Source organism: Lampris incognitus, chromosome 16 (genome assembly GCF_029633865.1).
Source record: "Lampris incognitus isolate fLamInc1 chromosome 16, fLamInc1.hap2, whole genome shotgun sequence".
NCBI lineage: Eukaryota > Metazoa > Chordata > Actinopteri > Lampriformes > Lampridae > Lampris > Lampris incognitus.
Genome location: NC_079226.1, coordinates 15,426,354 through 15,445,628, shown reverse-complemented (window position 1 = coordinate 15,445,628; position 19,275 = coordinate 15,426,354). Strand labels below are relative to the sequence as shown.

Here is a 19,275-nt window from a genome sequence, read left to right as displayed (position 1 = left end):
GTTCTGCTTGTTGTTGTTTTTTTTGTTTGTTTTTTGTTTTTTGTTTCTGTGTGTTCCCTGTTCACGCTGTGGGTCTCTATGCACAATTACAGTCAAAAGCACAGAAGAGCTGAGAGAGAGAGATAGAGAGGCAGAGTGTTAAGGTCATGTCTCTAATTTGCAGCAGTGATGAGAAAAGTGACCCCGGCTTTTAAATAGAACGTCAGAGCACTCCACTTCCGTGAGACAGCGCAGATTGGTTTTCCTGGTGGGTGGAAAAGAGCATCTGCCTTCATCTCTCCTCCCCCCCCAACTGACACACTAACACACACACACACACACACACACACACACACACACACACACACACACACACATGCAGGTACTGTATGCTGATGACAACACATTTTGTACACTCAGTCCAAAACATTATGACCACTCAAAGGAGAACCGAATAACGTTGATCATCCAAACAAGGGCACATGTCAAGGTCTGGGTAGATTAGATGGTAAGCGAACAATCAGTTCTCATAGTCAACGTGTTGGATGCAGGAGAAATAGGCAGTAGTAAAGACTTGAGTGACTTTGACAAGGGCCAAATTGTTATGGCCAGATGACTGGGTCAGAGCATCTCTGACACGACAAGGCTTGTGGGGTGCTCCCGGTCAGCAGTGGTGAGTACTTGCCAGCAGTGGTCAGAGGAGGGACAAACCAAAAACTGGCGGCAGGGTGTTGGGCACCCAAAGCTCATCGATGCCCAAGGGCAACGAAGGCTATCCCGTCTGGTCCCAACTGACAGAAGGTCTACTGTGGCACAAGTCACAGAACATTTTAGTGACGGTTACGGGAAGAATATGTCACAACACATAGTGCATCACACCCTTCTGTGTGTGGAGCTGCATAGCCACAGACCGGTTAGAGTGCTCATGATGACCCCTGTCCACCGTCGAAAGCACCTAAGATGGGCACGCAAGCACCAGAACTGGGCCTTGGAGCAGTGGAAGAAGGTCGCCTGGTCCGATGAGTCGTTTTCTTTTAAATCACATGGATGACCTTGTACGTGTGCGCCGTTTACCCGGGGAAGTGATGGCACTAGGATGCACTGTGGGAAGACAACAAGCCGATGGAGGGAGTGTGATGCTCTGGGCAATGTTCTGCTGGGAAACCCTGGTTCTCGGCATTCATGTGGACCTCAATTTGGCACATGCCACCTATCTAAACATCGTTGTAGACCAGGTACACCCCTTCATGGCAATGGTATGTTCCCTGATGGCAGTGGCCTTTTACGGCAGGATAATGCATCCTGCCACACTGCACACATTGTTCGGGAATGGTTTGAGGGACATGATTACGTGTTCAAGGTGTTGCCTTGGCCTCCAAATATCCAGATCTCAATCCGTTGAGCATTTGTGGGATGTGCTGGACCGACAAGTCCAACCCACGGCAACTCCTCCTCACAGCTTACTGGACTTGAAAGATCTGCTGCTAATGTTTTGGTGCCAGATACCACAGGACACCTTCAGGAGTCTTGTAGAGTCCATGCTTTGGTGGGTCAATGCTGTTTTGGCGGCACATGGAGGACCAACAGCATATTAAGCAGGTGGTCATAATGTTTTGGCTCATCTGTGTGTATGGTAAATACACACACACATATGCTAGTAAGGACCCACACATCCTGTCTTCCTGTCTCGCTGGTAGCATTTTAAAGTACAAGACTCCGACACCCCTCTCAGCTATTCAAGGGGACAAGTATAACCTCATTTCGACCGAATTTGACCCCACCTTCCACTTCGGCTGATAAAACTGCACATTCAGAGATTACATCTAAAAAAAAAAGGGGGGGGGGTGAAAAACCGAAATAGTAGAAGTCAGCACTTGTTATTCAACGGTCCCCTGTTGGGTGCACAGGGCAGGGGGGTGAATGTGACGGTGACATGGTCTGCATACATAGCGGGAACCCTTACATCTAGCCACAGAGATGCCAGGTGAGGTATATTCAAGGTACTCTTACGAGAGAGGACAGCAGCTGCACACAGTCTGCACAGGTCACAACAGGTCTAACGTCTAACAGGGCTCGAACAATAAAAAGAGGGTGGAGCAGGAGGCTACGACAAGGCTACGTTTAGTTCCCTGCCAGTTCCTTCCATTTACCCTGATTCAGAAACTGACCATTTTTTTTTGTTTGGCCTGGACAGAAATATACTAATTGCCAAAGAAATGTCCTGTGCAGGCAAACAGTGTGTGTGTGTGTGTGTGTGTGTGTGTGTGTATACACACACACACACACACACACACACACACACAGACGGGTGACAAATTACCGGATAAACCTGAACGCTTGACCCCTACAGTGAGGGGGTCCGGGGGCTCTGTTACGCTGTGGGGGGCACTTTCCTGGCATGGTTTGTGGGTCCGCTTGTCTCCTTAGAGGGAAGGGTCACGGTTATTCTGAGTGATCACCTTTATACTGTGATGAGACATTTCTATCCTGATGGGAGTGGTCTCTTCCAGGATGACAGTGCCCCCATCCACAGGGCACGAGGGGGGTCACTGAATGGTTTGATGAGGATGAACATGATGTAAATCACATGCTTATGGCTTCACAGTCACCAGATCTCAACCCATCTCAACACCTGTGGGAGATTTTAGACTGACATGTTAGACGGTTCTCTCCACCACCATCATCCAAACACCAAATGAGGGAATATCTTTTGGAAGAGTGGTGTCCATCCTTCCAGTAGAGTTCAGAGACTTGTAGAATCCATGACGAGGGGCGTTGAAGCTGTTCTGGAGGCTCCTGGTGGCCCAACACCTTACTAAGACACTTTTGTTGGTTTTTCCTGTCATACGTCACCCGTCTGTATGTATACACACACACACACACACACACATATATATACATATATATATATATATATGTGTGTGTGTGTGTGCTTGTGCTGCAGGCTGGAGGGGTGGAGGCTTATGTCGGGGTTAGTTAAGTTGAGAGGAAGTGATTAATGAGCGCCGGACTGTAGAACGTAAACAAAGGCCACCCCAGCAGTCGCCTTTCATTCACAAAAATGGTCTCAGCTGACTAGGGCCAGGAAGTTTTTTTGTTTTTTTGTTTTTTTCCCAAGCAGCATCACCACAACGGCTCTGGCTGCATTTTGTCAACTGTCGACAAAGCGACAGGTGTACACACTTGTGCACACACAGACACAACAACTTCTTTCCTTTTTTTTCCTCCCTTGAGATGGTAAATTGTTGAATTCAGGCCATGGAAATTGTACACCCACCAGTGCCCCGTTCTTTTACAGTCTCACTCACACACACACACACACACACACACACACACACACACACACACACACACACACGTACACACACCATCCCACCCCCAAATAACCCAGCCATTCTTTGTACCACTCCACATAAGCATAGTGAGTGTGTGTGTGTACATGGCTGCAGGTGATGGAGCAGAGGGGATATCCCAGAACGTAGAGAATCCTTGATGCTCTTCACCCTTTGCTTTTCTCGCGCTCTCTCTCTCTCTCTCTCTCTCTCTCTCTCTCTCTCTCTCTCTCTCTCTCTCTCTCTCTCTCTCTCTCTCTCTCTGCTGCATCTCCTCCAGGCTCATTCCCTCCATATCCATATCCATCTCTCTCTCTCTCTCCCTGCCTCTCCCTCTCTGTTATGATGTAGAGGCAAGGGGTATCGCTGAATAATTCAGAATTAGCATGAAAATTTAAAGCCCTTCCCTCCCCTCCTGTGGAAGCGTGCGGTGCAGGGAGAGGCCACGGAAGCGGCTCCAGAGGAAGGCTCCTGTGCTAAACGCTCATTAGAATAGCCTCACACTCGCTCTCCGTCTCCGTCATCTTCTTAGTGAGAACAATGCACGTCCCCTTTTCAAACCGTCCTTTGAGAATTCATATCCCTTGGTTTCACTTTGTCTGGGCACCGTGTGAAACGGGTCTCTCCCAGGCCTGCATGCCTTTCACTACCTAAGCGAGAGAACCCTAAATTCACCTTAGCCCTTGAGAGTTTAAGTGTGATTGGGTGTATCGCTGGCCTGGGGAGAACCCAGACAGAGGCTTTTTTTTTCTTTTCTTTTTTTAACTTCCTGAACTCATCTAGAGAAAATTAGGGATGCAGCAATTCAATTTTTCACTGCCAATACCGATTCTGAGTCAGAATTTTTAAGTATTGGCTGAAGCCCCGTACCAGTCCAGTCCACTGCTTTCGCTGAACAGCGCAGACTTAGACCTTTCGTTTTGGGTCGGCGGGGAAAATAATTGTGAAAGGATCCATTTCTTTCCCACCATTGAAGGTACCCAGTGTAGCTTTGCCACTAGTGGTGCTACAAAGTGGCAGGTCCCTGTGTTGTTTTTATCACATGTTGTTCCAGCACGCTACGAGCACATGGCGACGTATTACACATATCTGCGGAAAAAACACGCAGAAGAAGAGCTACCAAACCAGAAATCAAGCCGCATCGCTATGCATCCAGGAAATAAGGGGTAGAGGAACATCAAGGCTTATGTCAACTGCCATAAGCGACGCTGCTGCCAAAGCGGCAAAGAAGGAAAACCTGACCGGAAGGTAGAGGAACGTAAATAGAAGGATGGAGGAGTAGATGGAGGAAGTCCTGGCTGACTTTCAACAACTCTTGGAAATTGTTCTCTGATTTCAGCCTCAGACATCCTCTGGACCGTATCCCGGGCAGGAAAGTTAGGGAAGGGCAAATAATATGTGAGGGCAAGCGAAATCAAACTTCATGTAAGGAATTTGTAAAACAACTATATAGCACACATTTTTATGTTGTATCATCCAAACTGACAATCTGTGCTAATAATGAACACCTTTTTTTTTTTACTTCCATTTAGGGCAGGGCGATTCAGACAAAATCAAATATCACGATATTTTTAACCCGAATACCTCGATATGAATATTTTGACAATATTGTAGAGATGGCTATTGGTGCTTTCACACTCATCAATAATGTGGATATGATGTCCAAACAGGTAGAGACAAATACGATTAACAGCTAGAACAGTCTGATAAAATTACACTACCGTTCAAAAGTTTGGGATCACATTGAAATGTCCATATCTTTGAAGGAAAAGCACTGTACTTTTCAATGAAGATAACTTTAAACTAGTCTTAACTTTAAAGAAATACACTCTATACATTGCTAATGTGGTAAATGACTATTCTAGCTGCAAATATCTGGTTTTTGGTGCAATATCTACATAGGTGTATAGAGGCCCATTTCAAGCAACTATCACTCCAGTGTTCTAATGGTACAATGTGTTTGCTCATTGGCTCAGAAGGCTAATTGATGATTAGAAAACCCTTGTGCAATCATGTTCACACATCTGAAAACAGTTTAGCTCGGTACAGAAGCTACAAAACTGACCTTCCTTTGAGCAGATTGAGTTTCTGGAGCATCACATTTGTGGGGTCAATTAAACGCTCAAAATGGCCAGAAAAAGAGAACTTTCATCTGAAACTCGACAGTCTATTCTTGTTCTTAGAAATGAAGGCTATTCCATGCGAGAAATTGCTAAGAAATTGAAGATTTCCTACACCGGTGTGTACTACTCCCTTCAGAGGACAGCACAAACAGGCTCTAACCAGAGTAGAAAAAGAAGTGGGAGGCCGCGTTGCACAACTGAGCAAGAAGATAAGTACATTAGAGTCTCTAGTTTGAGAAACAGACGCCTCACAGGTCCCCAACTGGCATCTTCATTAAATAGTACCCGCAAAACACCAGTGTCAACATCTACAGTGAAGAGGCGGCTGCGGGATTCTGGGCTTCAGGGCAGAGTGGCAAAGAAAAAGCCATATCTGAGACTGACCAATAAAAGAAAAAGATTAAGATGGGCAAAAGAACACAGACATTGGACAGAGGAAGACTGGAAAAAAGTGTTGTGGACGGATGAATCCAAGTTTGAGGTGTTTGGATCACAAAGAAGAACGTTTGTGAGACGCAGAACAAATGAAAAGATGCTGGAAGAATGCCTGACGCCATCTGTTAAGCATGGTGGAGGTAATGTGATGGTCTGGGGTTGCTTTGGTGCTGGTAAGGTGGGAGATTTGTACAGGGTAAAAGGGATTCTGAATAAGGAAGGCTATCACTCCATTTTGCAACGCCATGCCATACCCAGTGGCCAGCGCTTGATTGGAGCCAATTTCATCCTACAACAGGACAATGACCCTAAACACACCTCCAAATTGTGCAAGAACTATTTAGAGCAGAAGCAGGCAGCTGGTATTCTATCGGTAATGGAGTGGCCAGCGCAGTCACCAGATCTGAACCCCATTGAGCTGTTGTGGGAGCAGCTTGACCGTATGGTACGCAAGAAGTGCCCATCCAACCAATCCAACTTGTGGGAGCTGCTTCTGGAAGCGTGGGGTGCAATTTCTCCAGATTACCTCAACAAATTAACAGCTAGAATGCCAAAGGTCTGCAATGCTGTAATTGCTGCAAATGGAGGATTCTTTGACGAAAGCAAAGTTTGATGTAAAGAAAATCTTATTTCAAATACAAATCATTATTTCTAACCTTGTCAATGTCTTGACTCTATTTTCTATTCATTTCACAACATATGGTGGTGAATAAGTGTGACTTTTCATGGAAAACACAAAATTGTTTAGGTGATCCCAAACTTTTGAACGGTAGTGTAAGAAAATTGCATCTCTTTACTGTAATGCAGCCTTTAAAACCGGGAAAAGACAACAACACGCGTCATATCACGATATTACCATATCCAAAATCCTAGATGATATCTAGTCTTATATCACAATATTGATATAATATCAATATATTGCCCAGTCCTACTTCCATTCATTATACTAGGGTATAGGATTGGTAATTATATTTACATTCTATTGATCACTATAAAACTATAGAATATATATATATATATATATATATATATATAATGAAAATAATTAGCAGTAACACTAAACAGGCTCATTTGCTTACATTGAACAATAAACAGTAGCTGGCTTTAGCCGGGTATGTGATCACTAGCTTTGTATGACGTTACCTTGGCTGAAGACATCTCCTTGATAGCCACATGAGAAACTGCCCGACCAAGAAAATGTTTCCTAAAAGACTTGATGGTGTCGATCCAACAAAAGGCGAATGGGGTTTTGCACTCGTTTTGCCTCGTCGCACGCTACCGTTGGTGGCGGTACCGCGCCGATGTCACCTGACGGTACCGTAATAAATAGAGCAGAAGAAGACAGCCAGCTGTAAATAATGCCGCTTTCGAAAATGTACTAAATAATACTTCGTAAGTGATTTATGAGGTAGACAATGTGTGTTTATTAGGCTTCAAGGACGCGCAGCACACAATGTGTTTTGGTGAGAAATGTTGAATGTAAACAAAACCGAGCGTGTTTACGGGGGAAACTACATAGGGCACCCTTAATGGCGCTTTTACGCAAAGCGGAGCGAATTTGGGGCACCTGAAGAGCCAGACAGTCTTGGGACCGTTTGTAATGAGGCACTTAATTTACGACTTGAAGAGAGGTGAGGTAGGAGGGCTTTATAAAGAGGTGGATTAAAACGGCAAAAACAAGAGTGACAACTTTCTTATAGAGGCGTCCGGGTAACACAGCAGTCTATTCCGTTGCCTACCAAGACGGGGATCGCCGGTTCGAATCCCCGTGTTACCGGCTTGGTCGGGCATCCCTACAGACACAGTTGGCCGTGTCTGTGGGTGGGAAGCCGGGTGTGGGTATGTGTCCTGGTCACTGCACTAGCGCCTCTTCTGGTTGGCCCTCCCCGGATCGGCAGAGGGGGTTGGAGCAGCGACCGGGACGGCTCGGAAGAGCGGGGTAATTGGCCAAGTACAACTGGGGAGAAAAGGAAAGCAAAAAAAAAAAAAAAAAAGTTTCCTATAGAGGACACAGTGATGGGTGATGGTTATCCCCGGTAGAAATAATCTAAATGTGCTGCATAGTGGTAACGAGCATCTAGGCCTTGCAAAGTGGAGATAGTTGCATGTGTTGGGTAAAATCTCTGATACCAATGCTCCATTTTAGCCTGGTATCAGTTCAGTATTGCGTACCGGTATCAGTAGCCATGCGTCCCTGGAGAACATGTAATGATATTCAACCATTCTGCTAATTATGGAAATCAGCTGGTGTCGTGTAGAGTTGGAAAGAAAACCTGCATACACACATCAATGCAATACCACCGCTCTAGAGTTTGCATGTACTTAGTTTAGTATTTCATTGATGCATAAATGCATATGAGCCCCTCTCAGGGTTCGTCACTGCACCCCCCCCCCCACAAAAAAAAAGGAAGCCGGCTAAATCGTTTTAAAACAGCTTCCATATACACAAAGCACTATGCGGCGCCCCCCCTTGTGAGAAACAGCTCCCTCAGAGAAAGCTGTCTTTTTTTCTTTCTTTTTTTTGTGTCTTTTTTATTCTCCTAATCTCATTTTCTTGTTTCTCTTACCTCCTTCTCCCACTCCGGCCCCTCACTAGTACTCCCTCTGTTCCTCCTCTCTTGAAAGTGAACTGCTGGCGTAAGCACTCGGTTACGTAGTGTATCACTGTATTGGCCCCAAGTGCACAGTTTCCTCCCTAATACAGCACCCCATTTCAGCTAAAGCTCGGCCATGACCTCTTTGACTAGCCTAATCTAATCCATCTCTGCTTTAGAGGTCATATCTGGAGACGGGCAGGAGCCCTGTGGAGCGAGCGTCTCGCCGCTTTTTCACAGAGCACTTTGTGAAATGAGGTCGAGACATATCTTTAACCAGGCAATTATGTATTTCTCTCTTTGCCACATTGTCAAACTATATCTCCAGCTAATTCAGGGGGCTCTCTCCAAGGCCCCCAGACCCCGCAGTCATCAGGCAGCAGCTCCACGGCAGAGGCAACAGGGGATCTGAAGCCCCCAACACCAGCCACCACCCCACTGGGGCAGGTCACACCACTGCTCCCCAACAGGTATCACATGCACTCACTGTATTTTGACTCTGTGATGGCATGCTGCTATATTAACCAGTACATAATGAGATTTCTGTCATTTGGGGAAAAAAATGTAACTTCCTCTTTAGCCAAAAAATGAAAATAACAAACGATCAAATGGGTCCTTGTTTGACGAATTGCAACCTTCATATATCCATGATAATGGGGTATTTGTTCTCTTGCATTAACAGTAGATAATTAATTTTCTCATTTGTTAAATCGGGTAACCCCCCCCCCTTTCTCTCTTGCACCCTATCCCTCCCTTGTTATCTTCTGTAGGTCCAGTGTGAGTGTGCAGGACCCGTTCTCGGAGGTGAGCGACCCGGCCTTCCAGAAACGTGGAACCTCTCTGGCGCCTTACCAGCAGAGCCTCAACATGCCCGACATGATGATGAGGATGCAGTACGAAACCAAGGACCCCTTCGCCGGGATGAGGAAGAGTGAGTGGGCTCCCGCCATGCCACCCTTTGACTCAAACGTCAGCACGACCCTGTTCGCCCAAATTACTTCCTTTTCGCAAAGAAATCCTGAGTTTTGGGCTGACTGATGGATAAGTTAGATTTGCACTTTGTCTTGTAGTTTTTGCTGAGAGAAAAAATGTTTACCAAAATGCTTCCAGTTTTAACTGAGATGGCACAAACTGAACAGAAATACTTTTGAAACAAATTACCTATGAGACTCTGTTATGTTAATTTGGACAGAATAATGAAAATAAAGGAACCCAGGGGTTACGTATTGTATATTCTATAATATTCAGGGAAGAATGTAAACAACTGTTAATTGCAGGAATGTCAAAAATACAAATCTTCAGAGTGTTTTATGTGGCAAACATGGTAATTTACTAGGTTTCTTTGAGCATTGTTTTTTCTTTTTAAAATAGATGGCACTGTTTTCCAACTGTACAACTGTTTGAAAATAGAACAAAGCAATTTCACATTACCTTTCAGCAATGCTGATGAGATAAACGCAAACCGTCAGAGATTTGGAAACCTCATATTTCTGCATTTGCCAAATGGCTTAACACTGCATGTCTCCATGCCTGTGAGACTCACTTGTCCCTCGGCCATTGTTCTCTCTTTTGTCAAGGGGGGGGACTGATTGACTGTCTACTCACTGTCATCTCACATCAGCACAGATGTTTGTGTTTTACATCAGCAGCTGTGAAAGGAGATCAAGCCTGTTTTTCACACTATACTTCCTTTTATCAGAAACGCCTGCTTTTGTCACTTAGCTTAACGCCTTATCCTAACCTTTTTCATCCTTCACGTCCTTTGATTTCAACCACAGAAAGGTGAATCAGTTCATCTGGACACAGCGTTTATTGACAGAAACGTTTCATCACTCATCTAAGTGGCCTCTTCAGTCTCAACTGACTGCAGGTATCCCCACCCTTATGAAAAAGACAGTGGCCTGCCCCCCCCCCCCCGGTTCAGGGATGGGAGTTCCCTCTTCACATAGACGGCCTCTTTGACTCCCTGTTCAAACCATCGTTCCTCCCTATCAAGGATGTGCACATCCTTATCCTTGAAAGAGTGCCCACTGGCCTGTAGATGGGTGTAGACTGCGGAGTCCTGGCCTGACGTGTTGGCTCTCCTGTGTTGGGTGTGTGTGTGTGGGGGGGGGGGGGGCTAAGAGTACATATGTCATATCTTACAATGCTGTGATTACAACCATTCCCCAATCCTCTGTGAATGGTACACATGGCTATTGTAACTCTAGTTAACGATCACAGTAATTTGCATATGAAACTGGTCGTTATTTTCGGTCATTATGCCACTGTATAGTTTATAAGGGTGGGGATACCTGCAGTTGGTTGAGACTGAAGAGGTCACTTAGATGGGTGATGAAACGATTCTCTCAATAAACGTTGTGTCCAGATGAACTGATTCAACTTCCTGTGCTTTCCTTTACCCGGATTATTGCGCATGCATCAAGACACTTTAATTTCAACCTTTCATCCCTTCTCCCCCTGCTGAGAGGCACCTGTTTTGACCAACTCGTGGTTAACTTTTGAGAACAGACTGCAGTTCTGGGAAAGGCAGCGCCTCTGAATACTGAATAGAATGGCGTCTGAATCACTAATATGGAGGATGTTAGCTGCATAACGGTGGGAAAACCATCAGAACAAAAGGCCTATCATGAAAACTGATTATTCATAGATGACTGCTGCCACCTAGTGGCCACTGCCATACTTATTGTACATATGAATTTAATTTGAAACTGAGTAACTCAGAGGCCTTATTTTAATTTTGGTTACACGTGTGCAAGATGATGATCACTATGCTTTTGACTTTTGCTTGGTCCTGTCAACAAATACCTACCTACTTACATACAAAAGGCGTATTCCAAGTGATTCCAATAGGCATTAAATGCTGGTGTTCTTTCTTCACAGTGGCAGGGGTAGACCCTTACATGCCAGGCCAGATGCCCAGTGGTGCCATACAAGATATGTATGGTAGACCTCCATCATCCATGGGCATGGGCCAGCGCTCCCAGTACCCCTATGGACCAGGCTTTGACAGGAGGTAGGCTCAGAGGACAGTAGGTGTGGCGAGTCAACCTTAATGCACTCTATAGCATAATGCCAGCTGTAGCAGGCCTGGCGTTTCCCCACCCTGCCATTGTAAATCACAATACATTCATCATCAATGCCGCTCATTTAATAAAGGTAAACGGAGATATTCGAAATGGATATTTAAATTTGTTGTGATGTTTTTAGTTTATTTTTTACTGTTTTTGATTTATGCCCCTATTGTCAGATTTTGTCCTTCTCTCTTCTGCTTTTAATTTTGTTAGCATACTTCTAAGTGTCCTTGCACTCTGAATGCTTTTTATTAATAGAAATTATTATTATTGCTGAATGCAGCATTGCTACAGTATATTATCGCATCATTGTTGTTCGGCCACATGTTGGATTTGCAGTAGCTGATGTTGTGTGGCAAGTGTGAAGTATGTTATCATGTAATGTTAAGACTTGCTCTTGGTTTGATCTCTCCAGACCAGACCATGTGACAGGGGTGGAGGGGAGTATGGGTCCCCCCAGCACTCAGAACAACATGGGACCTTCCAACAGTGAGGCCAGCATGTATTCTCCCAACAGATACCCTTCCCAGCAGAGGTCAGTGTGTGTGTGTGTGTGTGTGTGTGTGTGTGTGTGTGTGTGTGTGCGTGCGTGCGTGCGTGCACGCGTGTGTGTCTTTCATTTGTTTGTTTCGGGGGGGTGTTTGGGGCTTTTTTTTTTTGCCTTTTTTTTATTAAATAGCGACAGTGAAGAGTAAGCCGGGAATGTGGGGGGGCGCCTCCCTAGCCAACTGGTTACAGTGCATACCACATGGCCACATGGCCGCAACGTCGCCAGTTCAAATCCAGACGGCGACCATTGCTGCAAGTCATACCCCTCTCTCTCTCCCCCCTATTTCCTGTCTGCCTCCACTGTCCAACAAAAGAAAAAATAATCTGTCGAAAAAAAGACAGGAAATATGGGAGAGAGAGAGACAGGGGTATGACATGCAACAAAGGTCGCCGGCTGGATTTGAACCAGCGACAGTTGTGGCCATGTGGTATGCACTGTAACCATTCGGCTACGATGGTGCTCCTTATTGGTTTTTTGTTAAGCAAGAGCAGGAACCATTGACAGAAAAAAAAAAAACATCTTGTTTTTATAAAGACTATTTTTTTTGGTATTTTTTTCCTTTATTAGATAGTGATAGTGAAAGGCAGTCAGGAAATGGGAGAGAGCACTACGGCTACGGCGGCGCCCAGGAAAATAAGACATCTTTGAGTGCCACTATGTGTGTGACATCTATATTCCACACGGAATGTCATGCTCCTTGTTTCTTGAATTTCAGACATGATGGCTATGGCCAGCAGTACCCTGGCATGGCATATGGAATGCACCCATCCGGCATGTACCCACAGCAACAGGTAAAAGAAAATATCCCAGTAATCCGCATGCAGTCAACCCTGTATGTCTCCCTATGCATGTGAATAAATCAGCCACTGCATACTAAAGTGCTGAAGCTGTGAAATGATGAGATCCAATCTATCACGGTCATTGATGTGATTCCTTGTGAAAATCCCCCCTAACTCACCCCTTGTTTCAGCAGGGCTACAAGCGCCCGATGGAGGGTATGTATGGACCCCCAAGCAAGAGACACGAGGGTGACATGTATGCCATGCAGTATGCCAACCAGCAGTCTGAAATGTACAACCACTATGCTGGTGGGTACTCTGGCCCTGAACGCAGGCCCATCCAGGGACAGTTCCCCTACCCCTATGCCCGAGACCGTATGGCCCCGTCAGGACAGAGCCAACACAGTATGATGAGCAGTGGGCCTACTCCCAATCACGCTGCCGATGGCCCTAACATGTGGCCATCGAGAACAGACTTGGGCTATCCCTACTCTGGCAGACAAGGGGCTCCATCACAGATGCCACCCTATGGCTCTATGGGTAGAGATGATATGGATGGTAGGCCTGGGCAGGAGCAGTGGCACCGTCAGTCTCCCTACATGTCACCGTCAGGCGCTTTGCTACCGCTGTCTTCACGCCAGCCCCCCTCATCATATCCTAACTCCTCGTCCATGGCCAACCACCTGCCCAGGGCGCCAAGCCCAGGGGCCTTCCAACGCTCCATGGAATCTCGATTGTCACCCAGCAAAGCACCATTCATGTCTCCCATGAAGATGCCCAAACCAGGGATGGCCATGCCGGGTTCACAGGCCACTGGGCCCCTGGGTCAATTTCCTCCGAACCTGAGGAGGGAGCTCAACTACCCATTGGGATCAGTGGAGGCCACCATGCCAATTCTAAAGCCCCGACGCAAGCTCACCTCCAAGGACACTGGTAAGAGATACACGATCAAGGCATTTCTTGGGAGTTTCTTAAATTTGTTGCATAGAGAAAACAAAAAAACCAGCCACAAGACAAACACCATTTATGAGTCTTATTCCAGTCGGCTGATGAAGTGTGTGAGCAACTCATGGCTCATGGGATTTTACCGGACTTATTGGCCTAGAGATAAAAATAATAAATAAATGAAATATTAACTTCCTGCCCTAGCTGGAAGCTGGCTTAACTTGTGAAGGATTTTAGAGTCGAATTTCAGTGTTTACTCAGAGATCAGTTGTAATAGAAATTTCAATGATTTGGTCCAACTCTAGATGAACATTAAACTCAGCTGTTCAGTATTACTTTATAATCTAATAATGGGCGTTTATTGGTGCAGATAAAAAGTTATACCATCATTTGTGGTGTAGCATTTTTTATCACTTACTTTTCTTCCTAAAAGTTACAATCCTGAAGATTGTTTTGTTTTACCCACAGACAGACACAAGGCACACTGCAGTGGTGTTTGACCACTCCAATACCCGAAAGTCATTTGAAATGAACCAGATTACCAGTATTGTTGTGTCGGCACCTGCCACCAAACATTTAAAAAAAACAAAGCGGTTGAACCTGGGTTTTGGTTGTTGATGTTGAAGTATGTGTTGGTAAAGGTCCTCTTTTAAACCTGGTCTTCCATATCTGGGTGTCAGCCACAACAACCCGGCCTCTTCGTCGGAGTCACTGCCACCTGCTGTTTTCCACATTTGGCTGCTGTAGTGAAGCCATAAAGCACTATGCAGCGTGTAATTTTTGACGGGAAAGTCCTATCCGACAGTAACTGTTAAAATGAACAACTACATAAGTGTCCAGGATTGTATACCGGCGATTGAAAGTAGAAAAAAAAAGAAAGCTTGTTTGCATATAAATGATCAGGATTGTAGCTTTAAAGTAAATAATGTTTAATCGTGTTTCTCTTCCGTGCAGGAACTCCCGAGGCCTGGCGTGTAATGATGTCATTAAAGTCCGGCCTGTTGGCAGAGAGCACATGGGCTCTAGACACCATCAACATCCTGCTGTATGATGACAGTACTGTGGCCTCCTTCAATCTTTCTCAGGTAACACCCACCATTACCTCCACTGTAGCTCACTGGTAACCCACAGGACAAACTAGATGATGTGAAGTCCACAAAGGCATGCTCTGAGCTTTACGTACAGTTGGTTAAAATCTGTTGCGTAATGCTTTAAAACCCCTTTCACACATGCACACTAACCCATAAGTCTCCAGGAAATTTTCCATGTCGGGGTCATAGGTGACTGCGAGCTGGGGTCAATATTCTGGAAAAGTTGCACCGGCGATTTGCTGAATCAAAACTTGGTGACATTTCCCGAAAATTTTCCAAAACAATAGTTTGAATAAAAGCTGTAAGATTGCCCGGTCAAGCACACAAAGAGTTGCGTCAATCTGACTTAAGAAGGTGTGGACCAGCTGTTCCAAATTAACCTAAATAACTAGAGACAGATTATATAGCATCCACACCCAAGCAAAGAGACACCACAGATAAGGAACGAGTGAAGCTGCAGATGTCCACACAGCAGACACTCTGCTGTCATCTGGTGATTGTGACTGCTTTAATCCTTGGTGTTTAAAAAGTTTGTGTGTTAATAAATATGGCTGTTGTGTCTCTGTCGGAGAACACCAGCTGTAGTGGTACTTTGCCAAAGATGCTTTTGTTGGAACGAGCGAACCAATCCTTAGCAGTGCATCCACGGGCAAGTGTCTGTAAACCAGCAGAAGTAAGAGCATATTTAAAAATGTCTGGAAATTGAACTGATGGAGAAAAAAGAGAGCTACTTTCAGAGGATGACATCATTAGGTGGCTCTGTGGTGCAGTTAGAGATGCCATAGTCTGCAATAAAATAAAAGACATCCTACAAGAGTGGGTTGTACCGAGACAGACGGCACTATCATGTCATGTGTGAACAAAGGCCATGCAGAAATCTTACATCCAGAAGCTGTATGTGTGATCGGGGTAATCCGCCAGAGGTGCCGGAAACGTCATTCTGGCAATGCTTGGGAATGTATGTTGGAAAGGGGGTTCAGAACATTTAGTCAACTTTTTTCTTCTGTAGGAAGGACATATTCAATTCAATGGGAATTCAGATTTGATGATGATCAATTGGTGTGGCACCACAGTCTCAAATCTGAGCATAAATGAAATAAATAAAGCCTGCCGGACTTGTGAGAGTTGATGCTCACTCTTGTTGTTTGTTGTTCTGTTTGTTGTTTTGTTGTTATGTCCAGCTGCCTGGTTTCCTGGAGCTGATTGTCGAGTACTTCCGCCGATGCCTCATTGAGATCTTTGGCATCCTGGAAGAGTTCGAGGTGGGAACCACGGCTCAGAAAACCCTTCTGGAACCTGCCCCTGGCCAGACGCAGGAGCCAGTCCCAGAGCCCCAAACAGAATGTGATGTCCAGCCAGAAGCTGACTTAGCTCTGGAGGTGGAGGAGCTGAGGGAAGAGTCAGCGGGTCCGGTTGGAGAGGACGCTCCAACAGTCAAAGCAGAGCCGGCATCGGAGGAAAGGAACGGAGAGGAGGAAGATTCTGAGGTGAGCGTTAAGAATGAGGAAGGGAACAAAAGTGACACTGAGTCGGAGAAAGAGAAAGCTGAAGCTGAGGTTTGCGAAAAGGAGGCAGGAAATAAGGAGGAGTCTCTTGAGCAACCTGTGGCCAACCTGGAACCCAGACCTAAACAGGCCAGCAAACACGACAAGCACCCCATCAAGATTTTACACACGGAGAATCTGAATGAGGACATGAGTGAGCAACTGGGTCATGTCACCGAGTTCACTAGCGGACTGCTCCATTGGCAGGCCGGCGGGGGGGACTCCACAGCCCACATTCAAATGTACTTTGATCCCCGGAGCCAACCAACCACCAGAACGGAGGGAAAGACAGGAGAGCCTGCTAAACAAGGGAGCAATACAGACAACGGAGAGCAACAAAACAGAAAGCGCATCACTGCCACTATCGATGATGTTCTGTGTGCCCGGGTTGACACCCTGCCCTATGCCCACCCTGCTCGCTCCCTGCCCTCGTACCCCTTCAGGGTGCACCCAGATGGTGAGCAGGACCACATCACCTTGCTGGAGGATGAGCCACGCTGCCTGGATGAAGCACCCCTCACCACAACCTCTCCCTGGCAGGACTCACTGGCCAAGCGCTGCCTGTGCATCTCCAACATCGTCCGGAGCCTCTCCTTCATCCCTGGGAATGATTCGGACATGTCCCGCCACCCTGCACTCGTTCTCCTTCTGGGCAGACTCCTCCTGCTCCACCACCAGCACCCTGAGAGGAACAGATTGCCCCCTAGCTCCCAGAGAGAGGAACATCAGGGGCAGGGCCTCTCCTGTAGTAAAGAGGAGTGGTGGTGGGAGTGTCTGAGTTTGCTCAGGGAGAATGCCATGGTGACCCTCGCCAACATCTCTGGCCAGCTGGATCTCTCTGTGTATCCCGACACCATCTGCCTCCCCATCCTGGATGGCCTCCTCCACTGGATGGTGTGCCCCTCGACTGAGGCCATGGACCCCTTCCCCTCGTCAGCCCCCCACTCCACCCTCACCCCTCAGAGGCTGGTGCTGGAGTGCTTGTGCAAGCTGAGCATCCAGGAAGGGAACATCGACCTCCTGTTGGCCACACCCCCCTTCAGCCGCCAGGAGAAGCTCTTCGCCATCTTGGTCCGCTATGTTGGCCAGAAGAAGAACCAGGTGTACAGGGAAATGGCGGTGGCTGTCCTGGCCCACCTGGCACAAGGAGACCCGACAGCAGCGCGCGCCATCGCCATGCAGAAGGGCAGCGTAGCTAATTTGGTCGGTTTCTTGGAGGACGGGGTTAGCATGGTACAGTACCAGCAGAACCCTCACAGTTTGCTGCACATGGGGCACCCCCCTATGGACCCACCCAGCGTCAATATGATGTGCAGGGCAGCTAAAGGCTTGTTGGCCATGGCTAAAGTGGAGGAGAACAAGGCAGAGTTTGTGCTGTATGAAAGCAGACTACTGGACATCTCTATTTCCTCCGTGCTCAATTCTGGGGTGGTGGCCATTATTTGCCAAGTACTCTTTCATTTTGGAAAATTATGACAGGAGGAGAGGCAGGACTTGCATGTTGGACACTGAGACAGACAAGTTATTCCTGTGGTTTTCTATTTTTATTTAAACTAAATGAGATAATTTTTTGTTTTTGTTTTGTTTTTTTTGTTTTGTTTTTTTTTTTTTTTAATAAAGTATCCACATATACAGATTATCTATGTATTACTTCTGCACCCTGGTGAAAATTTGGTTTTGGGATTGGAAAGCTAATTTTAATACAAATATTTAATACCTGCCGTTGTCGGATTGCTTTTGTTTTGCCTTTTGCTTTTGTTTGTTTACGTTTTTCAGCCAAAGCTGCCACCAGATTTTGGTGCTGATTCATGTGGTTTCTTTGAGTCTTATGAGATGTTTGGGGGTTTTATAAATGCTAATATACTCATCACTGTTTTGTTATGGAGAGTATTTATTTAAATTGTGACATTGTACAGTAGTATCTTTTTTGCCATCAGTTCCGGGGGAATAATGAGAACACTGACTTTTTAAACTGATATGTATATGTTTCCGTCGCTGGAAGATAAATTGTGCAATAGGACTAGTGCAAGTTGTCCCTTTGGAGAACAGCTGGAAGATGTGAACCTGTGAAGACACATGCAGTGTGTGCTTTTGGCCACGGGGCGGCAGCATTGCACCAGCCAATCAGCATATTTGGAGCAGCGCATCAGTCGAAGAAGTGTCTAATTTATCAATCATGGTCTCAACGACTTTCACAAATGAACTTTGTGTTTCCTAAGCACTTGTGTTACATGTCTGTATTTTTCATCTCTTTGTATATAGACCGTTGTACATTGGACACATGATCATTTCAGTCTCACAATCAAGAAAAGCAAGAGAGGGGACTTTCAGACTATTATAACAAATGATTTTATTATTGGTAAAATTTGTTATTGTTATAATACATATTTTGTTATTGGGGTCTTTAAACATGGCGGATATAACGGATGTTTCAATGTAAAAAAAAAATCCTGTATGCATTGTATAATAAGCTGAAAACACAATCGCTTTGGTAATCAAATGTGGAAGTGCCAGGGTGAGGATGAAGTGGTAGAGGTTACACAAGGAACCTCAAAAACAATTTACGTTGGTTCGTGTCCTCCATTTATGTCGATGGGCGTATTTTTAAACTGAAGACGTAAAGAAAACTCCGAAAAGAACCTTCAACATGTCCCTTAAAGCTCATTGTAAAATTTGCCTTTTTTTTCGTATGACTCAATGTCTCTCTTTTATTCAGTATACATATTTATACTCTGTGCTGCACATGTCACAAATAAATGTACAATGAACATCGTTAAACACCGAGGACGTCGCATTGTGTCCAGACAATCTTAGACCAATAAAACGAAC

At 45.6% G+C, this 19,275-nt stretch overlaps 1 protein-coding gene across 1 annotated transcript in view; it reads left to right on the top strand.

Moving 5' to 3' along the window:
* The window catches only part of LOC130125980 (AT-rich interactive domain-containing protein 1B-like), a 218,005-nt gene extending 198,730 nt beyond the window's left edge, over nucleotides 1–19,275 (top strand). The window contains 8 exon segments of the mRNA XM_056295355.1: nucleotides 8,792–8,933; nucleotides 9,234–9,394; nucleotides 11,347–11,479; nucleotides 11,953–12,072; nucleotides 12,803–12,878; nucleotides 13,061–13,799; nucleotides 14,766–14,896; nucleotides 16,084–19,275. Coding sequence (XP_056151330.1) covers nucleotides 8,792–8,933; nucleotides 9,234–9,394; nucleotides 11,347–11,479; nucleotides 11,953–12,072; nucleotides 12,803–12,878; nucleotides 13,061–13,799; nucleotides 14,766–14,896; nucleotides 16,084–17,922 — 3,341 coding nt within the window. The 3' untranslated portion in view covers nucleotides 17,923–19,275.